The sequence below is a fragment of the Impatiens glandulifera genome, chromosome 1 (assembly GCF_907164915.1).
Source record: "Impatiens glandulifera chromosome 1, dImpGla2.1, whole genome shotgun sequence".
NCBI classification, from domain to species: Eukaryota; Viridiplantae; Streptophyta; class Magnoliopsida; order Ericales; family Balsaminaceae; genus Impatiens; species Impatiens glandulifera.
In genome coordinates, this window is record NC_061862.1 from 103,368,527 (window position 1) to 103,392,130 (window position 23,604).

Genomic DNA, 23,604 nt, shown 5'->3' on the forward strand with positions numbered 1-23,604 from the left:
CAAACATAGGGCATGTTTTATTTTAATAGATTATCTCATTATCAATAAGTTTTTCATCTAATCATTCAAGATCAAACAAGGGCCGAGTGCATTTGAACTTGGTACAAATTTAATGACAAACATATCTTCTCGAAAGTTTTTTTAATTTTTATTTTGAGAAATTAAACTATCAAGATCTCAATCATCCCCCAAACTCAGTTTAAACCGTTTTTAGTGGAAATCGAATAATATATATTAGATAAGTTATTTATTCCTATCAAACATACTATTCATAACAAACATATTTGGATATTTGTATCTAGTCAATGACTATTTCTCAGCCAGATCTAGATTCAAATAATATAAAAATATATTGTTTTTTTTTGCAAATACAGCCCACAGTTTTCAATGTTGCTTCAGAAGTCTCTATTATCTCCAAATAGACAGATACAAATCCTAAATTCCCCCAACTTTACAACTCTCTTTTTTTGCCTCACAACTGACTATTATATAATATAAAAAGCAATTTAAGTAAACTATCATACAAGCAAAGAATAAAATAGAAGTCATTACCAACTATATATATTTTTCAAAAAAAGTATCAGGAATAGAATATTTAAAACACAATAAGAACCTAACCTTGTTTTTTGTGGATTCTGCTAAGTCAGATTGCATTTCCAATATCAAACAAAGACCGATATCAATTCCTGGGAAAGAAGAAACAGTAAATAAAGATTAGAAACATATCTCATTTTTTTTTTTCTTCCAATGAAATTATACCTCGAGATCCCTTTCTTGAATGGCAGTAAGAAAAATATTCTCTTTATGAGATCCAATCCAACATGCTCCTAACAAGACTACAAGTTTGCTTTCCTGGCAGGAAATTTGTACTCTTTTGGCTTTATTTATAATTTCAAATTAACTATATAGCACCATTGTTAAACTGGACCATCTTGACAGAACCATCTCCTCCACATGTCAGAAAACCATCAGAAAGAACTCGAATGTCTGTAACTGCATCCTGCACCATCGATACAGATCAAATTATTGGCAAGGCACACAATTACAAAATATAGCATATATATATGAAGTGATTAATGTTGAATATGAATTTTATGTGCCGAATGAGATAATTGTTTGCGGAATGAATATTGAATAAACCAAAGGAAAATATATAAATTTTAAGTAGTTGATTTGATAAAATATGGAACTAATGTTGAGAAAGTCATTAAAACTATTTTACCTTTATCGAGACATAATTTGATTAATTTTCAAGGGTTAAAGTTGTTTTTTGAATGATCTTACTATATTATTAAGTTAAGTCATTTATAACTACCAAATTAAACTAATTATTTAGCTTAATTTGAACTGGTGATATTAAATAAACTTAATTAAATAAGTACTTAATCATTTCAATGAAGCAATAAGCTATGATGTCAATTTTGGTTTTGTTCTATATGCAACCTTGATGGTAATGGGAATTTTCATTTAAAAAACAAATCATCAATCTTGATATCATCCCTCAAACTATTATTTTTCTTATATATAAGCCCATCAACTAAGAAACAATTTTGATGGTATGGGAGTTTGAACGCAGAAAAAGAAATCGTTAAAAAGGGTTTTATATCAAAATCAGTTTCATAGCTGAAGAGTGTATATAAAAAGAAAGAGTTTAAGGTCGGATTTCAAAATTGATGAATACTTTGAGGATGTAATTATGTGTTTACTCTTTATCGTTAATCAAAATCATTCGAAATATAAAATAAATTTACCCGAACAACTCCACTGAAGCCCCGGTAGCCTGGTTGCAAAAAGGTATGCCTATCGTGCATTTTTGGCCACTGAAAGACCAACCTAGCTGTCCTAGCATCCCAAAGTTTAACATCTCCATCTTTACTTCCCGTCAAGAAAAAACTAGTATTGGGAATGGTAGATATTTTTGTGATGCTCCCTATTCATCAAACAATATGATATTACCAAACACAGTAAAATTCCGAGTTCTCTTTATATATATATAAAGGTTTCATTACCTGAGTGAGCCTTTGGTATGTACCAAAGCATTCCGTTTCGATTCTGGTCAGCAGTTCTGCTTTGCATTTCAGGTGCTAAGGATGTATTGTTGTATTCTTGACCGTTGGATACATGCCTCTGCTTCTTTACCTTTCCTGTAGCTATGTATCGGAAATCATGAAGTCCTATATCGCCATATTTCCCACCAGTTACAATGTAAGGAGAAACAGAACCGCTTCCTATGTCATTGTCAAAAACTGAAAGGGATCGAGCCCCTCCTGTGGTTGAACAAAATTAAAGTTCAGAAGAAAGTACAATGGCCTCAGATAGTAACAACAAAGACCATAATTTTGGGTCTGTTTTTTTATTGGGAATGGTGAACCATTTTATTTAAAAAATAAACCCAAGAGTCTTTACACGAAAAAACAAACCGTTTCCAAACATTCAAACAAATAAAAAAAATAGTTTCTTTGAAAATCTTGGGTCTGTTTATCTGGTGAATATGTTTTTTTGCTATAAGTGAATGTGTTGTTTTCTCCAAGACATAATAGAGCTTATTTGATGTTATTTGAAAATAATATATTACAAGAGAATAATTAGGATATGCGTTACTAACACTAAACTAATCTGACGGATAACTCAGTTGGGCCAATAAGGAAATAAGAAGTAATTAATTAGTTAATAACTGCAACTATTGGCTAACTCAGTTGGGCCAATAAGGAAATAAGAAGTAATTAATTAGTTAATAACTGTAACTATTGGCGGGAAATGAATAAGTGGGGGTTGAGCTAAATAAGAGAAGGAACAGGAAGAAGAAAGGCAGTTAGATCATTTTAGACATTTCAATTCTCACTAGATTCTCATCTTCATTTCTAATAGTACACTTCAATTCTCAAACTCAATTCTCTTAGATCAAGTTAAGAGCACTAATCTTCTCTTCTCAAACTCAATTCTCTTTGATTCAATGTATTCATTTCATCTATTGTACACTTCAATTCTAGATATTAAACCTAATTCTAGTTCAAGCTACATCATAATCTAGGTTATTTGACAAAAAACTTGTCCGATGAAAAAGTGGATTATTTGGTTAAATGACTAAAATATACCTTTGTATTTAATATTTAAGAATGTTATAAAACAATTAAATAAGGGTATTTTAGTATTTTAATTGATGATTTGAATGATTGGAGTTAATGATGGGATAACGGGTTAGACTTCATCAAACAAGAACTTAGTTTATTACCTTCTCTATTTGGGGCTAAAACATGCCATGAATTTTAGTTAAGTACCAGACACCTGATGGCTAAAATAACAATTAACTAGATACGTTGACAAACCTTCATGACACATAATAGATGCTCGAGACGATCCTGGGGGAGTAAGTGTGTCCCATATGACCACATTGACCCCACTGGAGCTATAACCAGCAGCAGCAACTATTGATCCACTTGCAGCAAGGTAAGTAACATCTCTGCAACAAAGAACCAAGAGTTCATATGGTGTCATGATATTTTTTTTCTTTTTCTTGAGGCCAAAGTTTATTCCCTAGAGGAGGCTAGTAAAACATCGCACCGTTTGACCCTCACTTCAGTCAAGGTGCTTTCAGTGGGAATCAAACTTGAGACCTCGCCTCTCAAGTTCAAAACTAGGTAAATTGCATCAATACAAGCCCTTAAAAGTGACATAAGTGGTCCAAATCGAAAGGGAGGGGTTTATGTACTTATCAGTTAGTTTCCATGAGTAAGATACTTTTCTCTTTAGATAGGGGAAGCGAGCATTAAACAGGAATTGTTACTGTTGTAATTTTACTGCATCATGCAAAACAAAATTGGTATTTCACAAATGAATATGAAAATTTGGCCATTGTTTCACATTGAAATAAAAGGTTAAACTATTCTTTAGATTTGACTAAAAAAACCACATTTCTGCAAGTAAAATCAGTAAGAACATCTCATTGGCATACAAGTCTCGCCCTTTCCCGCGTATTTTTGGTGCTTGTTTTTGTTCCTTTGGTTCCTTATTTTTCCCTTTGCTCCTTTCTTTTCCCACCACTGTTATTGCTTTTTATCGTTCTATTCAAACAACTACTTTGAATGAAATTGAAATGAACTTTGTTCAGAAAATCAGTAAGAAATTGTTTGTTGTAGAGCTTTTCTTGAAATAATCTGATTTTTTTGGGAAAAAAGACCTTGATTGATGAAAAAGTGGTTATTTGGGTTAAATTACTAAAATATCATTTTTATTTATAATTTAAAATGTTATAAAAAATAAATTAAGGGTATTTTAGTTGATGATTTAAATGATGGGATAAGGCCTTAGACTCTACAAAATGTGGAATAAGTACATAAAAAATTTGAACCAGACATGTGAAAAGAAATACATACGATGCATGGTTATTAAAGCAGAGGGATGACTCTGTTGGATAGATGTTGCTCCTTCCTCCAACTTCAAGTTGCCATGTGCATACAGTTCCATCCAATGCAGCAGTTGCAAATCTATGTCCACACTGATCAAACTGCACAGCTGATACAGATGCAAGAGCATAGGGAGGAGGTACATTTGCTGCAGGAAGCACTCCATATGTTGCAGTAGCTTTATGCTTACCAAACTGTATTCATATACCTACTGTTAGCTTTTATGCTAGTCAACTAGAAGGGGAAAAAGGAACTTGAGGAAACTGTATTAAACCATTTTCCTGAGGCTACAAAGCCATCGTTATTTGGTTGGTTCATAATGAATAACGTGAAACTATGTGTTAGATAGAATCATCTTATACATTACAAATTTATCTAGGTTAATTACAGAAATATCTTCCTTCATGATTACACTAGAAGCTAAGCCACTCAGATTACAGAAACCCATAATTCTTCTAGCATATTTGAAACAAATGTACCACAAAAGGCAAACATATTTGACTGAGTATATATCATTTGAAATTTTAATCAATCGTATTTCTTTCTTCAAGACAGCCTGACAGATTGTAGACCTCCCCAACTACTACATTTTCATTTTCTGTCCCTATGAAGTATTTCTGCTTCACATTCAACTAGCCTGGATTGTTCCTTGGTGCACATTTTCAATTGCTACTCGGCTAATATAGCTTCAATCAACTTTCAGGGTTTGATAGTTAAAGATTGTAACATAAGATTGGTTTCTTATAGTGTTGGGATTTTGTGCTAGCCTCCTTCAAAGAAAACAAAGAAACCATAGTCTAAAAAAGAGATTGATTTCTCTTGCAACTACCTCCTAGTCAAATTGTTTATATTTAGCTCAAGGAAAAATCTCAAATTGGAGCAATTATAGTGAGTAGATGTCGTCTGTGTCTGAAGGCAATGAAAACCACCACACACATATTACATCAATGTCCATATGCTTGGAAAATCTAGAGCATGTTATGGACCACAATTGGGGTCGAATGGGTGATGCATGATTCTATTATGGGGTGTTGGGAAGCATGAATTTGTTTATGCCAAGTTCTGAAACTTAATAAAAATGGCTCTCCCTATCTCCATAATCTTTTGGTGGATAACATGGATTGAAAGAAACAAGAGAACATTTACCAACAAGATGCGTCCGGATCGTTTAGTAATTAATTATACATTCATGACGTTCACGAAAATTAAAAGTGGAACATCATGGGGATATCGTGGACTTAATTGAGGAGTTGATGGCTAGATAATTATTTCGTCTCTGACCTCTTTTATCTTCTCATTTTTCTTGTGTCAATTCTGCTCTATACAAAGGATCATGTCCTGGTATAGTCAGGTCTCCTTTGAATTTTTAGGTAGTTTGAGAGTTTATTTATTTCTTAGGACTAATTTTGTCCACCATATCAATAAAATTATCCTAATGGGTTTTTCTCTCTAAAAAAAATCTCAAACTGAGAAAATCAGAGTACAAGAAGATTGATTCAACAGATTCTTTTTCATTGCAATGTTCACAAAAATAATCTCAAGATAGAAACCTCCAAGACTATATATAAGATGGTAAAGACCAATATGTGGATCTAGGAAGAGAATATTTGGTTGAGAATCCATTATTAATTTCAATTGGCACATGCCGCTGAAAGTGGCGGACTTCTGGGACAAATGGATTACTTGGGGAGCGAACAATAGGATCGTGGACGATTTGGAAAGAACGGAACTGTAGAACTTTCCATGGGAAAAGCTTCAGCATTGGAAGAATCAAGGGCTTCATGCTTTTGTTTCTATTAGGAAAAGAGGGTTTTGTATGGGATGAGAATTCTTTGATCTTATTGGCGTCTAACCCTTCTATTTGTTTTCTGGTTTTTGTTTTTCCCTCACCCCACCCCCTTCTTTGTAATCTACGAACGCTCCTTGCGTTTCTATTTTCGATAAAAAATTGACTTTTTCAAAAAAAAATAAAATTAATTGGTTGAGAATTCATACCTCCCACAAGTACACGAGTGTATTATTAGAACCAACAAGAAAGTAAGGCATGGATGGGTGACTTGATAATGCCCTGGTGTGAATGCTCTCCATAGTTGTAGGTGGATCAACAATCTCCTCGAAGTCCTCCTGTAGGCCCCACCCAAGGCCAGAAGCGCCAATACCAGCATATCCAGGGATTCCAAATGCTCCTCCACCTGTTAAGTCTTTCCCTGGCATTGACAAAGAACCTGTGCCAATTGTTGCTCCTCCCAAACCAAGGTGTGCTCCGTTATTAATACCTAGGCCAATGCCAGGAGACACACAAGTGGGAACTGGAGACGATTCTGATCCAGCCCATCCATTATGTGGCCAATCTGTTTTGGTCCAGATATAACTGGCTGGAGATTCTAAAAGTGGCCCATCCAAGTTGAAAAATATTAAACCCTATCATGAAGAAACTGGTGTCAACATAAGCACAACTGTAAATGTTAAAAAGAAAAGAAGAAAAAGAGAGTTTCCAAGGGTGTATGCAGGGTGATCAGTTATATCTACTATAATTACCAATGATAAAAAAAACCAATACATCAGTTATCGTAAGGCTATGTGCAGGGAGATCAGTCTGGCCATATAGTCAATTGTTACTGCAGAAGGATTAAGAAGGCCTTGTTTAATGAAGGATTCCGAAGGGTTACTTAGATTTACCATCTTCAACCAAAATATCAAATTATTCTTCATTTTTATCATATTTCAAATATTAAATACAAAAGATATTTTAGTCGGTTAACCCAAATAATCTTTTTCATCAAACAAGGTTTTGTCCCAAAAATTGGTTTATTAATAAAAAAAAAAAACTACATTAAACAAGCTCTAAGACATTATCCTTCAAGACCCTAAAAACAACTTTTACCTATACATGACTTGTTAAAAAGAAAAAAAAAATATATATATATATACATATATAACTAGAGAAGAAAGAAACCGTTTTCCTAGTATCATCTTGGTTATATTCCAGACAAAGGTTAAATGCAAGGAAGAAAGACTGACCTTACGGTTGCTAGCTAGAACAGCTTGATTTTCAACAATGGAATTAACACATAGTGCCTGGTCAAAGTAAACCAATTAGAGATCTTCAAAACATTATGAGGCCTTTAGACTTTTGGGTTCTCAAGGACACAATGAAAAAATGCATTAGAAAACATGAACTACCTCCAAAAGTTCTCCATTTCTCTTACAAATCTCTTTAGGTTTCTGGAAAAGATTAACCTCTTTGGCTAGGCTAATATCTTTCCCATTGCTTCCAGAAGAATGACCATCTGATGAAAGATTTTTTATAGGAAATTCAGTCCTGCTGCTAGAAGAACTAGTGCTAGATCTACCTTCTTGCTCTTCAGCATTTAATTCCACTGTGGTTGTTGTAAGTAAGTCACTCCAAGAGTTGAAAACCTTAGGCTTACAATTATGCAGCCACCTAGATTTTTCTTCACCTAATATTAGTTCAGGATCTGCAAATGACTCCCACAAAGCATCATAAAGTGAAGATCTATCTTCAATGTCCAACACATTCTTGCTGACGTCGCCCTGGCTAAGTTCCTTATGTTGTGACCTTGTCAAATTTGAAAAAACATATCCCCCTCTTATTTTCTTCTGCAGGAAAGCCATGAGTTGCTCCTCAAAATAAGAAGAAATGTGCACACATGTAGTTTCAAGTAATTTGGCCAGAGCTACAGAAACGACTCTCATCTGTTCCTGTAATGTAATATTGTTATTTGAGAGAGTGGAAAGCCTACAGAAATCACCAAATGAATAACAATCTTCAAGCTTTTCAGACAACAAATTCGTCTGAATTTTCACAAAATTGGACATATGCCACCATAAGGAAGCTTCAGTCAATTTGCATTTTAAATCTTCTGGTATAGACGGCCATATAACATCATTCTCATCTTTGTCAAGTCGTGTAGAATTTGTACACTCATTAGAAACCCTGAAATCATCGGTCCATGCAGAATAATTAAGAAGCTCCCTCAGCTGCTTAAGGAGCTCCCTGACATCTTCTATAGTCATTCCATAATTAACAATGTCCCTTTTGGTACTAGCAGAAGCTAAGGGTTTCACAATCATTAGAAGGAATTTAAAATCCCTCAAGAACCAAGCTGATGCAAAGTATGTAAAATACTCAGCTAAATCAAGAAAGACTGTGGATACATCTTCAACGGAAGAATCAGAGATAAATCTTATTGTAGCTCTTAAATTATGCAAGGATAATATAAGATCTTCCATATAAAACTGTCCTGCAGTAAATATACTTTCACCACAGCCGTTGCTTTTGGTGGATAATTGTTTCAGTTTAGAGCAGGCCATACCACAAGCAAAAATATATTTCGAAAACAAATAGGACACTTCTTTGGTGCTTTCCAGAAGTAGATTAGAGCAGATGGGATACCACGAGCTATCATATAAATCCATCTTACCCTCCAAAGAATACCAAGAAGCAAGGTCATCCAGTATGCGGCATCCAAAATATGTACTGCTGTTGGAAAGCAAAAGAATTATCTGTGGGAAGTAAAAACACAACCATATTACCAGAGAGAAGAAGAGATGCATCAACATATAGCCTATAAGGTATAGAAACTACATACCATTCCCAGTAGATGGTGAAAAGATATAGAGAACTTCTGCTCAAAATGTCTGATCCCTACAGATAGTTTGTTTTGAAAACTTCTTAGCAGCTTGTCATACTGTTGAAAGTCATGCTCATAGTTTTTACAAGGTCCAAATGTCACCATAGAGGTAAATAGCCAGCTTGGATGTTCTTTCAGCAATCTTGAAATATACTGCATAGCTAAATCCTTTTGAGCACATTTCTGGGTTTGAAAAGCAACATCACTAGATATCCAGTTGGAGGTGGATTTTTTTAGCAGCTTGTCCAGAAGTTCAGAATGTCCAATATCTGGCATGCTTGCTTGATTTGAATCCTCAGGAAGAGTCAGAGAGCATGAGCAAGTATCTAGAGCTTCAAGCTAAAACCAAAATAGACAAACCAATATGCTTATAAGAAGACCAATTATTGAGGAATAGATGGGTGGGAGAGAAAGAGTAGTTTCCCAATAAAATGATTAGTATATTTTTCATTAAATCTTCAATCATTTGATTCTAAAAGTGAATGCAAATAAAAACAGCTAAAACTCTATTTCCAATTAAAATGAGCACTTTTGCCAAAACAAAAAAAAAAATATGAGAAAAATAGGTGACCAATTCGCATGTCAATCTTCACAATAAGCTCTAGGACCCTTAGCTCTTTGGCCTTGGTAATATTCATGTGCTCTGAGAAGAGCACCATGAAACACATGAACCACAGCAAGAGAGTAAATCAAACCGGAAATGAACAAGCCAAGTGAAAAGTTTTAGTGTGCAAAAAAAAAGGACAAGGCATCTTAAAAGTAATTTTTGCAAAGTAGAATTTTAAATCTGTCTCTTTCAAGTGAAGAAAGAACTAAAAAACCCATAATAGCCCACAAGCGATTTGAATAAACAAAACAGGACTTACAGGCAGGCGACATCTTTCAAAGGCAACAGAAGACATCAAAATTGCCCACCTCCCAAGGACTGCAGCATTTCGCTCTCCTATAGCATTTCTCATCATATTTTTATTTGACAGCATCAAGCAAAATGCACCAATGCTTGGATCCAGAAAAGAAGCGTGTTTAGACACAATGGCTGGTCTATTATCTTCAACACCAAGCATACGCAAGAAAGCTTTCAGATAATTTCCTAACATCCACTGCAGAGAAAAGAGAGTTAGAGATTCAGGAAAAGTCCAATTTGAAAATAAAATTAAAAAAATCAGACCTAGTTGAACCAAGCACCTCTAACAAACTTGCAAGCCAGTAGTCTTCCCTTTCAACAGCTGAAGGAAGTAGCCATTTCGATACCAACTGTTGTTCAAGTGATCCACCACCTCCCTCAATGAGGCGGCAAATAACAAGAGCAAGCTGCTCATCACCAAGGTTTTTTGCACATACGTTGATAGCAGAAGACGTATCACCTCCAAGCAAGAAAAAGGCAACAGCCAACTCTAACTGATGTCTCCCCATTAAAACATAAGCATTTTTTAAAGCAGCTGCCCTGTTTTTTTCCTCCTGTAATAGCAGCGGAAAATCGTCAATAAGTGGTTGCATGACAATTTTTTACTATATAAATGCTATTAATTGCTGCACTGAGATGCCTGTGGAAATAAAAGAAAACCAATAAAATCATATGATGATTTCTTTTGTGTAAAACTTAATTTAGAGAAAATGTAACTCCTGAAAATAGTAACTTATACACAGCTTAAAGGAGTCAAAGTTATTGGGCTGTGAATCTCTCTGATGGGATTTGAAGTTGGTGTAAAAAAAGCTAGAGAAAGAGGAAGTTTTATATTTATTTTAGGAAAAATCAATAAAATTTGTAGAAAACGCAAATATAGTGTCTTCAAAATAAATAAATACAACCTATACAACAAATGATCTCAAAATACTGATGTGAGACCAGAAGACGGATAAAAATGCATAAATTAGACCTAACCCTCAACTGTCGCCAAACAACATTAAAAGGCGAAAAGAAAACCACAATCAAGAAACCATGGTACATCAAATAAAAACGAGAGAAAGATCTCGACAATGTCAAAAGGCACAAACCCCACTTCTAGTCATTCAATTATAAGTTTCCGTTAGACTCTGAGATTTACCTTGAGATGGAAGAAAGATGAAGTTTACTACAAGAAGTGGGTGCTAGGAATTTGCTACTTTTGAAATGACTTTTCAACTGATGGCCAAGGTTGATGATGATACTTTACAAGCATAAATGTGCTCGCTTCAGGATATCAAATAGTGTTGTCTTTATGTAATAGAGAGTGATCTTCTCATAAGCGATGCAAAAGGGTGCCAACAAATTGAGATCTCAAACTAGTAGCAACTGTTTAATTTATGTGTTTATGTAACTGAATGCTTAATAGGATATTTTTGATTTTCTCTATTCTTTATCCTCTTTTAGACGTGTGGTAGGTATTAGAAGGAATAGATATTGAAATACTTTCTTTTCCAAGTTAATTACAAAGACAAAAGTAAGAACCATAACTATCTTGCAAAAGATTCCAGAACTTCAATTCTTTTATATAGGAAGTGTACAAAATGGATTGACTTTCTTCATTCTATGATAAATAGAACTTACTTGAAAATTGCGAGAAAGGAATGCCACCAGTGGTTTGTCTTTCTCGTCTTTACTAATCTTAAAGAGACCAGTCAAAACTTGAATCCTGTTCAGGGCTATGTAGAGAAGTGCACAGGCTTTAGGGTCTTTGTTTTTCAAGTATTGTTGTCTAGCCAACTTCTCCATCTACATCAGAGAAGAATATTAGGATTGATGAATGTATCTTCCTTCAATAGGATCCCGGTAGCAGCTAAAACAAGTAATTCACTGATAAATTAATATGCATATTATAATAGAAACTTAATCTTCAAAACATATATACACATGTATCTACTTAGCCTGCGAAAATGCAACTCAGCACAAGTGTTATTTTCTGCCAAATTGTCAGCATCAAAATGCAATACATAAAGACAGGAAAATAATTGGTCATCATGCCACATATGCAAGTGTCTGGCCCATGTAAATTCTGGGACATTCCATAGATATCTGTAATTTATTCAGTTGGAATGACTAACAGGAGTAAATGGTTATTGCCTAGTTTGATATTTCCACACACCAGATATAGATACCAGAATCAATCTACATCACCTCGTCAAAGAAATGTCAATCAGGTGCTCACAAGAAGTTGTCTGAAAAGATTACTAGCAAATGCCTTTATAAAAAATCATATGTACAGAAAACCAGAATGAGATATATAACATAGGGAAAGGTTCCAAGACAGGAACCAAGAGAATATCAATAACATCTTTATGGAAGCAAGAGAATGATAGCACCAGCAAGCACCTTTTGACGTAACTGTGTCGTATTTGTGTACCAATAACCTACACCATTCTTACGCATGTCTTCCCAAGAAGGATCACTAGACAACAGAGAAGTGAACAAATTCTCTTGACAGTCAGAGTGGAAGGCCCAACCAAAAAGTTCGGAATCAGCCACTAATTCTCCTGCAGATGCCACTCTACCATATTTTCGAGCAATGTATAGAAGTTGAAACCTCACGCAAACCCAAAACCTAGACCATAAGAGTACGATGATGAGGACACAATAAGAAGGTTACATTGTAAGGAAAGTTAAAAGTAACACCACATAAATACCAAGAGAAACAACTTGAAACGAATAACCCCAAGAATGACTCGAATTGAGAAAGAAATGTAAGAACTCTAGAAGTAGATGAGAAAAAAAGACCCCAACTTTATTCCACATATTCACAAAATACTAACATTCAACTATTTATACTAATATTATCTAACTGATCATCTTGACTTACTTGGAAAAGGCCCATAATTAGTGCAATTACATTTCAGCCCACTAAAATACTAAAAACACCCTAACATTCATCACAACCTTGGGAGTTACAGTAAAGTACACAAATAATTAAGGAATTATGCTTAGTGTCTTATATATGTAACTATGATCTCACTCATAAAAACAATGTGTAAGCATTTTCTTTTACTCGCTAATAGTTTAGTACATAATTCAATTCTCAACGGACATGGTGCACTAGGGCTAAGGAAGATAAGTCTTGTGATCACTTCTTGTGAGTATATTTTTTTTTGGAAGTTCTAATAGTTCATGGAGACTCTCATATAGCAACAAGGATTATCTTAACAGTCAAGTCTAATGTTTGTGATGAAATATTGAAGACAGATTAGGAAGAGAGAGTGAGAAAACATGAAATGAGGAGAGACTTCTACAATTTGAATCGGTCACCAAGAAAAAGTAAAGTAAAAAGCTATGATGAAAAACTAACGAAAATGAAAACACTTGACAATCCATATGCATCCTTGAAATCGAAAACTAACAGCTTCTTATTAAATCGTGTACAAAACACAATTTAGTCTTAGACTTTTCAGCATTCTCTACAAGCAGTGTTTTTTTTGCATATATTCAGGGAAATTAGGTTGTTAAACAATCATTCTCACAGCAATGGAGAGAGAATCACTGGCAAAGCAAAATAAATCAGGACACCAACAATTTTAAGTAAGTCGTAGAAAACTATCAGATACCTTCGACCAGGTTCATCAAGACTATCATAAACAGATGGAGCATGTGGATTGCTAACTTCACGGAGAAGATCAACAATGGAAAGAGTTTGAATCTTTTCTGAGAAAGTTAAATCTGCAAAATTTTGCTTCTCAATTGTTTCCGCACAACTACTTAAGTCGAATTTAGTGGATGGCAAAGATGAAGTTAACTTAGTGTCAATGCCCCATGAATGGCTCAATCCTCCAGGGATTTGCACAGGTGGTTTAACTGCGGAGGCATTTTCATTAGACTGAAATGGCATAAAGGTCAAGCTGGTTGACTGGGCTCCTCCTTCAAGATAAGTTGACAGGTGAACTGAAGGAATGACAGGTCGTGACTTAGCACAGTTGTTCCCATTGGTATATGAATTATAGGAACCGCAGTTCTGTATAAGATGTTGCAAAGCGACACATGCTCGCTTCCAATGGCCTGAATCAATTTCATAGTGTTAAACAAATACTTATGCATCTAGAAAAGACCCACTTTTATCAGCTTACCTTAGTACAAGAATGCATCTAAATAAATGTTATACATCAAAGGAATACTTAGGAGATGAAAACCTATAGAAAAGACATGCATTTCCTCGTGTTAACCAAAAACTTATGCATCTAGAAAAGACCCTTTTTTATCAGCTCTTTAGTACATGAATAAAATATATATATATAATCAAAGAAGTACTTATGGAGATGAAAACATAAACAAGGCAAACTATAAAAAAAAACATGCAGGAAAGTAGCGTCGATTCTTATGACACGCAGAAAGGAATAATTCTTCTCATTCATAGACAAGCATTTCAGCCAGTGGAAACTAGAACCAAAACAAGATAGACAACCATCAAACCACAAAGGAATTTCTGCAGTCTTTTCTGGCCAGAATTACAACAAACATAATCAAAATGACATCTCTTAATCAAAGACATGGGAGAATTCCACCATATGCAGGACCATACAGAGGGAAAAAACAGGTATTCAGAAGATATTGAGTATGAAAAGCAAAAACTTGTTATCCATTTGATTGTAAAAGCAAATGTTGACACAACAACAAACCCAACAGAAAACAACAGTATCAGCCCGAAATATACTGAAAATACAAATGGCTTAACTCAATGAATTCCAAACTGCAATTCTAATGTTCCTCCATCGATAAGCTATATTCTACATAGTACTTTTATTAAAGCATGCCGACCATCAAATATAGATCCTATACACAGAAAGCATATTGAAAAGAACTGGACACATGCTCAATGAACTACTCGTAGCTTCATAGGATATAGCTGACATGAAGGTCAAAGGACTTGCCATTGATTAATATGTTATTCCTTTTACTAGGTGAGAATTTGCAAAATGCTATTTCTCAAAAGAAGATACTCATAAATGTGACGAAGCATGAAAAGTGGAGAACCTATTAGTGGACATTATTCTTCAGGGTGCACTCATATCTCTTATCCCTGTGTTCTTTTCAATTTCTGAAAGACCAGCTTCAGTACTAAAAGAGTACTAACATATTTAAATAAAAAGGACATGTTCAAGGTTGTGCATAACCAGAAGTAGCTGAAAATAGTAGCTTCTGGTGCTAAAGATTTAAGATCTATAGAGAGTTACTTCACCACAGTTTTCCAGAAGATATTCAGTAATTCCTCATGATTAACACATTAAATATCTTTCACACTCAAGAAAATGTTCCTAAGGGGAGAGGGGAGACATAGAGCTTGTTTGATGTGGGGTTATTTGTTTTTTTTATAAATAATTCTTTATCCCATCATCAATTAAATCATCAATAAAAATACCAAACTACCCATACTTTGTTTTTGTAAAATTTAATTATTAAATACGAAAGGATATTTTAGTAATCTAACCCAAATAACATACTTTTTCATCTAACAAGATTTGGACTCATAATCCAGATTTTTTCAAATAACCCCGCACAAAACAAGCTCTATGTCATATGGGAATGGGCACACACAGAAAGAAAGATATATATATATATATATATATATATATATATATATATATATATATATATATATATATATATATATTGTTGTTTGTTAGGGTCAACTAAATATTTTTTGTCATTGTGCTTAAACGACATTATTTAAACATGCAAGGACACAAATAATTATGTTTTTCAAAAAACAAATGAAAAGAAAAAGATATGGATGAGTTTCATAAGTCTGTAGCAAAATGCATTAATGTCCATTTATACAGATTTATTCTCCATATATGCAAAGGTGATCTGTTTACATTTTCTACAACGCCAAAATCTAAAGCCAGGAGTCATACCTGAGTACATGTTCACTAGAAGGGCATTTGGATGATACACTGGTAGTGGAGCACCTAGCTTGTCTATAACCTCTTGAAACCGAATACCAGTCTTAACAACCGAATCATCTGATCCATTTGTGAGGCCAAAGGAAATAGTTGACAACAAACCCGATTTTACATTCATTTGCACGGGGAGATGAGGCGATCCTTTGATATCAGGGATTTTGTCATCCATGCAAACTTTTGCATTTACCCATAGGTCAGTATCTTGATTTTTCTTGGTTTCAAACAATAATCCATCGTTTAAGACAGAAAAATACTCATCGTGCACAATCACAATGGTGGCATTTGGGCTCCAAAGGAAGTCATGAATTACAGCATATGTCTCAGTAGATGAAATGCAAAACCAAATGTCTCCTACTATAGGTTTCCCTTTTCTCACCAGAGACCGAGCAACATGGTACCTTGGAGAATAAACCTTGATCTCATGCGGAAGACTAACCCCAAGTAATAACTGGCCATTCCCAACAGTGAGCCAATTGATAGAAATAATTTCTCCTTCTAACGATAATGTATCCTCCAGGATAAACTTACCAGAATGTGCAATATACACAAGTTCCCATATATGAACAGTGGCTAAGTGGTCTACGCTGGAAACTGTAGCGATCTTTCTGCCACAATCAGTGGCAGATATAACTGAGATTTGACCCTCGTGTGCATCAAGCATGCCCATTAATTCCCAGTGTAATCTGGAACGTGATTCATCTTCCAAAACACTTCTCCACAGCTTTATGCTACCATTGGAGCTGCCAGTTGCCATGTGATATACAGGATAAGGACCACACAACTCATTGCCCATGTACAAATTTTGTTTTTCAGACAGTATGGAGATATTTGGACACACTACAGAAAAGCTTGTAACCTCATCATTTTCATGTGAGTCGGGCAATACCGAAGAACATGAATTAATGGCAATGCAGTAGGTTTTACCAGCAAAGTTACTTTCAAACAACATTGTACAGTCTTTATTAACAGCCTCAAACTTGCACTGACAGAAGGTTTGATCGCTATCATAGGAATGCATGGTTATTTTCCATGATAGAGCCTGAAAGGGTTTCTTACATATGGCTAAGAGTATATAGCTGTTAAAAATAAAGGTTTCTTTACAAGTGGAAGGCAGTGGAATGGAATAGAGTTCATGTGGCCCATTTTCAAGAGAAAGACAAGTAAGAGGCAACGTGCAAAGCTTGTGAAAGGATGTTTCGTCATCATCAGTCCTCGAAATCTTAACCAAAATGCAATCAACACCTCCAGTATGTCCCATAAGAAGAATATGGTACTCAACAGATAAAGAAGGTGCCCATGTTAAGCTTGTATACTTAGGGTAAGGATCCTGAACTACCATCCATCCACAAGGTTTCCAAGCAGGCTTTAATGTAGGCAGGCCCGTGAAGCAATTAGAATTGGCACTAATTGACCAAAATAAAACCAGTCCATTTGAGTCCAAGGAAACAGCAATTTGTGTTTCAGACTTACATGGATGGACTAAAACATGTAGAATTTTTCCAGAATGACCTTTTAAGTTTAGGACAGTCGACATTATGTTCTCTTCGCCAGAAATGGATGACGACTCATCCTCTATTTTACTTGATATTTGAATATTGAAATGAGACCGCAATATGAAATTAGAAGGTAACAAACCAACAAAATGGAAGAAAGCTGGTGGACCAAATGCCTGGTTTCTTGAGACAACAACTGTATCGACCAATGAACCACCGATTGCCATCTCAGTATCTGTTAACTCTTGTCTTTTCCATAATGTCACTCGAGGAAATCTCATTGGGGAATGGTCATCAAGACAGTGAATGGCCCAAAATGACACCAATTTATGAGGACCAAATGCAACCAACCATTCACACCTGCCAATTGTGTCATTTGGATAACCTACTGAAGAAACATGCTGATCGGCTCCACTACCAGCATTAGGAATATTATTAACTTCAGTTGCCCATCGCACAAATACATTGAATCCAAGGGATGCATTTAGTGCTTGATTAATCTCAATAACCGCAACAACATGAAATGATCTTCTTGGATTTTTCTTGTCATTAATATCCTTGTTGTTCATTCTTTTGATCCTTCCCTCACCAATTTCACTCCAAACCCTTGCAGTTCCATCTAAACAGCATGTCAGTAACACATGTCTGGGTAAATGTTTCCCATCTAATTCAGATAATCTACCCCCAGAAGGTCTCCATTGAATCATTGAAACAGGTTGAGGATGACGTAGCTCATATTTGACATACTTGGAAGTTACAAAATCTCCATGATATACCAAGACAGATTTACTTGCTTCAATAATTGCAGATGATGAAACTTCAATATGTACATCACTGAAAGGCGCCGTTGCTGAAGGTCCTTCAAGGAATGTTGTAGCAGAAACCAAAGTATGAGGCACTTTGGGTTTGAACTTCCAAGCTATTTCCCAGGAAATGCTCTTCTTTCTCCAGAATACAACATCAACACCACATGAAATAATTCCATCTCCAGACCCTGTCCATTTGATGGCCTCCACCTTTGTACTTTGCACGAGAACTGTAGTCTGCCTCCAACAAAAAGAACCTGAATATGAGCAAGAAGTTCAAATCTAGAATGTCTACAGAAGACATACTTGATCAATTGACATGCATGCATGCAGCCACACACAGATATAGGGGGAAAATGCAGTAGCACAATCTTGATAAAAGGAGAACTGAAGTTATTTAATAGCAGAGATATAATAATAACATCATGGTTTCTATAAGTGCATAATCATTCTAAAACCTTTCAGGAATTGGAGATGCAACAGAGTATATGGCATATAAAGACTGTGGTTCAAATGACCAGAGAGATTATCCTACATAAGGACTATCCATATAACTAGCATGCTATACACATGTATTTTGATAATATGTAACTGTCATTTAATAGACACAAGACGACTTCTGAATCATTTGAAAACTTCTGAATCATTTTGATATATTGCTTCAATCTACAAAGTATTGATTCCTTCATCTTACACTAAACCTGACTCAGTAATTCAGCTGCTAGTTACATGATGTCACTAGCCAACTGAACGGATACCAACTAATAATCAGTACGAATATCAGCAGATACATTTGTTTCTAATACTGTAAATATTAAAGCATACAATGCGCGTGATTGTAGTACAGAACTGCATACTGTTTATAAGATCTCAAAACTCGACTAGAGAGTTAGTTCACTTTGGATTTACCTTCGAGATTACTGAACAGTCCGATGCAGTTTCCAAGTGCAGCTGCTAGATCTCCGTTTGAAGGTGTGGACAGGCACCAAGAAACTGCCGTAACGGCGCCAGAGCCGTCGTTTGATAGCTCGAAGACTTGACTCAAAATTGGACCGATCAAGGTTTCTTGTTTGGAGAGAGGAGTAGGTAAGTGAGAAATGACTAGAAGAGAAGAAGCTCCATAAGCGATCCATGAGTAATCGGCGAAGTCAGGCAACCAATCGATGGCGGATTGGGACTGGGAAGGTGCCGGAGGAATTGTCTGTTTTCTAATGTATGGAAGAGGCAATCTGTTTGAGAAATCTTCAGAGTTTTCCGATGAGTTATCTTCTTCCAGTTTTGTGGCGCCGGAGGGATTCGTCGGAAACCAATTTTTCTGTTTCATCTCTCTGATAAGTCTGTTCAGGCAAATCGCCGGTCAGTCGCAAGCGAACCAAATATATATATATATATATATTATAAAAAAAAATACTGATTTGTTCATAAAAAAATTGTCCACTGTTTATTATTATTTTATTCTTTATCAATGAGATCATTAATTATTATTTTTTTTTTATAGAAATGTATGCTTATATGTATGTCATCATGATAACTATTTATTTTTTAATTACAAACAAATTATTATTAAAAAAATAATTTATTTTTAAATTAAAATATAAATTACTCCTTTAAAGTTTTTCATCTTGATTTTATTTCTTTGTGATCAAAATTAATTAGGGGATGATTTTAAGAAAGTAATAATTTTTTGATAAAATATATAAATAATAATTCAAAATAAAGGATATTTTTATATTTTGATTAATTAATTAAGTGATGAAATTAATAAAAAAAGATAGTGAAATAATATTTGATCATTTTGGGGTTATTTCAATCAACCAAACCGAACAAGTCATTAATGTTTCAATTATTTTTTGCAATTAATATTGTTATTTTCTTTTTAAAATTGATATTTCGATTACTTTTTTAGTTTATTGTATTAGCAATGATACTAGTTAGGAAAATGCTTTATTTGATGAGTGGAATGAAAATTTTAAAAAACTTTTAATTATTAGATTTTAAACCCACTCATGAAATGACAACTTATTATTTACAAAAATTTCTTATAAAAATTCCACATGTATCATTACTTTAATTATGCATTATTTTAATGTGGATAGATAATTTACCCTCACAATTATGATATTCACCTCAATTTAAAGTATTCTAAATAAAATTTAAAAGAATGATTGTTATTATGTATTTTGGTGTATAAAACGAAGGATATATCTAACAAGGAACAAATGACTACACTTTTTAGATTTGTTGATGTAAATTGTGTTTTACGGGAGTTTTTTTAAAAATTGTGCATGTTTATGATATCACAACTGTAACACTCAAAAATGAAATATGTAATGTATTCACTAGATATAATCTAGAAATTAATAATATGTGAGGTCAAAGATATGATAGTGCTAGAAATATGTGTGGTGTTTTTAATGATTTGCAAGTTTTGTTTCTTAAAGATTGCCTTTATATGTATTATGTGCATTGTTTTTCTCATCAACTCCAACTAGCATTAGTTGCAACTGCTGAAAAAGAAATATCTATATGTTTTTTCTTTTCAAATCTAACGACTATTATCAATCGTATTACATTTTCTTCGAAATGCAATATCGAGTTATAATCAATTCAAGCTAATGAAATTACTCGGTCTATTATTGATGGTAACATGAGTTTGGACAAGGAGCTAATCAAATTGATACTTTACACTTCCTACTCGTTGGAGTTTTCATTTTGATTTTATTTGTAACTTAATAAATATGTATGGTGCAACTATTAATGTGCTTGAAAATATTATCAAAGATGGTTCCTCTACTTTGATGTGTGGGGAAGCTGGTGGATCTTTAATATTGATGAAGTCTTTTGATTTCATTTTTATTTTGTACTTGATGCATAAAATTATGGGGATCACAGATTTGCTTAATCGTGACTGGCAAAGAAAATCTATTAATATATTAAATGCAATGAATTTGGTCTCTATGACTAAAACACTTCTCTTGACATTTAGAAAATGATGGGTTTGACATTCTTTTCTTGTATGTCATATCATTTTGTACAAGATTATATGTTGATATATCAGATCATTTTGTACAAGATTATATGTTGATATATCAGAGATGAGTGTTCATTATAAAAAAATGTAGTTGTTCATGACGACAAAAGGATATTATCACAGTTGAGCATCACTTTCATTATGAATTTATGATATATTCAATGTTGCAATAAATTTTCAGTTGAAAGAGTGTACACGATAAAAACCGCTAAGTTTTTCTAAATTCGCTCGCTTTATTAATTTATTGTTTTTTTTGTGGATGAGCAATTGAAAAATAAAAACTCGGGAAAGAAATTAGACTTTATAGTCAATCCCATAACAAGATTGGAAAAAAATGGTAAGTTGACATATTATTTTTTTTTTAACTTTTTTTAATTTTAGAATAAATCTCACAACAAAATAGTCACCACCTAGTTTTTCTCACAAAATCAGGAAAAAAAAATTTAGGCGCAAAGACACCAAAAATTAGAGATTTTATTTATGAGTCCGGTGTTTGGTTACGTATGAAAAATGACTAAAAGCGTTATATCTTACAACGCCCATCAAAATAGATGATCTTTACTGCTACAATTTTGGTCTTTTAGAGTATATTGTTATCCTCTACATTTTATTGATTTTCTTTTATCATGTTAAACTTAATTCTAAGGGTGATTATCTATATTTATGTAGATATTTTGATTTTTGTTACAAGTCATATATACACATATATAAAAAAAATTGCAAGAACATAACACACATTTACAAGTATGTGTAAATACTGAAAAAAAAAGAAATAAGTGTTGGATAAAGCCTCGTACATGTGCATCATCAAAATATCTCAAAAACAAACATCCATAAGCTCCCTTGAATTCCCCCCAAACAAAAAAACTCCTTTGAAAAGTGTAGAAAAATTCAAAGTGTTTAGAAAATTATGAAAATTCATAATTGGGTAGAAAATATTTTTAGAGAGATGATTAGGGAATAAAATTTTGGAGAGAAAATGAGGTGCCTCAATTTGATTGCTGAAAATATAAAATAATTTATTTTTCTCTCTTTTTTTTCGTATTTTTTATTTTTTTCCATCAAATGAGGTAATGTCTTCTCTCTCATTCTCTTTCTCAAGTTCCCTCCTCTTATCACTCATATTTTTATGATCTCAAATATATCAAGTTTTTTTTTTTTTGCTAATGGTTAAGAAGTTATAACTATGTGAAGTTTGAGAAAATTTAAGTTTTGGCCAAATGAGCCCTTAAAAAAATATTTTTTCATGTTTTGTCAAAAACTTTAATTTTAGGCATTTTTTTTTTACTTTTAGCCATTAATTAAAACATAGAAATAAATAAGATAAAAAAAAAAATAAATCAAATAAATATTATAACTGAGACCAAACCAGACTTAAACGAAAACCCAATCGGCATGACCGGTCTGGACCGGTCCAAGTCCAAGTCAAAAGACAAGTAGTTGGCTCATCGATTTCACATCCATGAGTGCATTTTCTTGATCGGATGCATAGAGCAACATGAAGAACTCTCCTCGAAAACACGTAAGACGCATGCATGTGGCTAGAAAACTCGGACAATCGGTCGGTCGCATGAGAAAACTCGGTCGTGGGTATAGGAAAATTCGGTCGAGTGGATGGGAAACTCGGTCGGATGCATGTGAGGCTGTCTTGATTTTCGTTGGCTGGCAAAAATCTAGCTAACGACCTTATTTTTCTCGATCGTTGGGTGTTGGGCGGATTTTCTTGGTCGGCTGACTAGTTTTCTTGGTCGAAAAACTAGCCATAATGGAAAACTCGGTCGTTGACCTTAAATGCTAACTTTCTCGGTCGGATGCCTTAGCCAAGAACACAAAAATCGACCAAATTTGAAATCCACACAAACGTCAATTTTTACTTTTTTTTAACAATCCAAAATCATAACATTAATTGATAATGAAAATCAAAGAAAATCATAATTTTCATTATTTTTTTAATCAAACCAAAAGGTGTTCTTAAGGGCTGTAATTATTTTTATTCAATTAATATACAACATTATATACCCTTTTAAAACTTTTCCGTTAAACCAAATGCTCAATAACATAATTTCACAAATTTATCTTTTAGATCAATTTGGGCGTTATTAATTGGATGTCAATTTAGGAATTCTATGAACACAATAATGTTTTAATACACTAATTGACAATATGAAATTCAATTTAACAATTCAAGCATCTTCCATACATAAATTGATATTTGGATCGGATTGTGGGTTGACCCGCCCATAAACTTAAAACAGTTAAAAATAAAATTAAAAATGCTATATGTATGTTTCGAACTGGTAACATAACCAAACAAATACAACTATTTAACTAGCTAGGCTAATAAAACTTTATATT

The 23,604-nt window shown here is 33.9% G+C and overlaps 1 protein-coding gene across 1 annotated transcript; it reads right to left on the reverse strand.

Annotated features, from left to right (window-relative positions):
- Positions 1–337: 337 nt before the first annotated feature.
- LOC124919462 lies at positions 338–19,569 on the reverse strand. Its single transcript, XM_047459701.1, has 17 exons — positions 19,128–19,569; positions 15,872–18,475; positions 13,571–14,018; positions 12,348–12,576; positions 11,586–11,750; positions 10,244–10,516; positions 9,925–10,158; positions 9,017–9,397; positions 7,587–8,930; positions 7,425–7,481; positions 6,399–6,824; positions 4,374–4,597; positions 3,327–3,460; positions 2,010–2,267; positions 1,752–1,930; positions 760–1,000; positions 338–686 (listed from the first exon to the last, which is right to left on the reverse strand). Exons 1-16 carry the CDS (start codon positions 19,540–19,542, stop codon positions 902–904), a joined length of 7,470 nt encoding a protein of 2,489 aa, XP_047315657.1. The 5' UTR covers positions 19,543–19,569; the 3' UTR covers positions 338–686; positions 760–901.
- Positions 19,570–23,604: the final 4,035 nt, after the last annotated feature.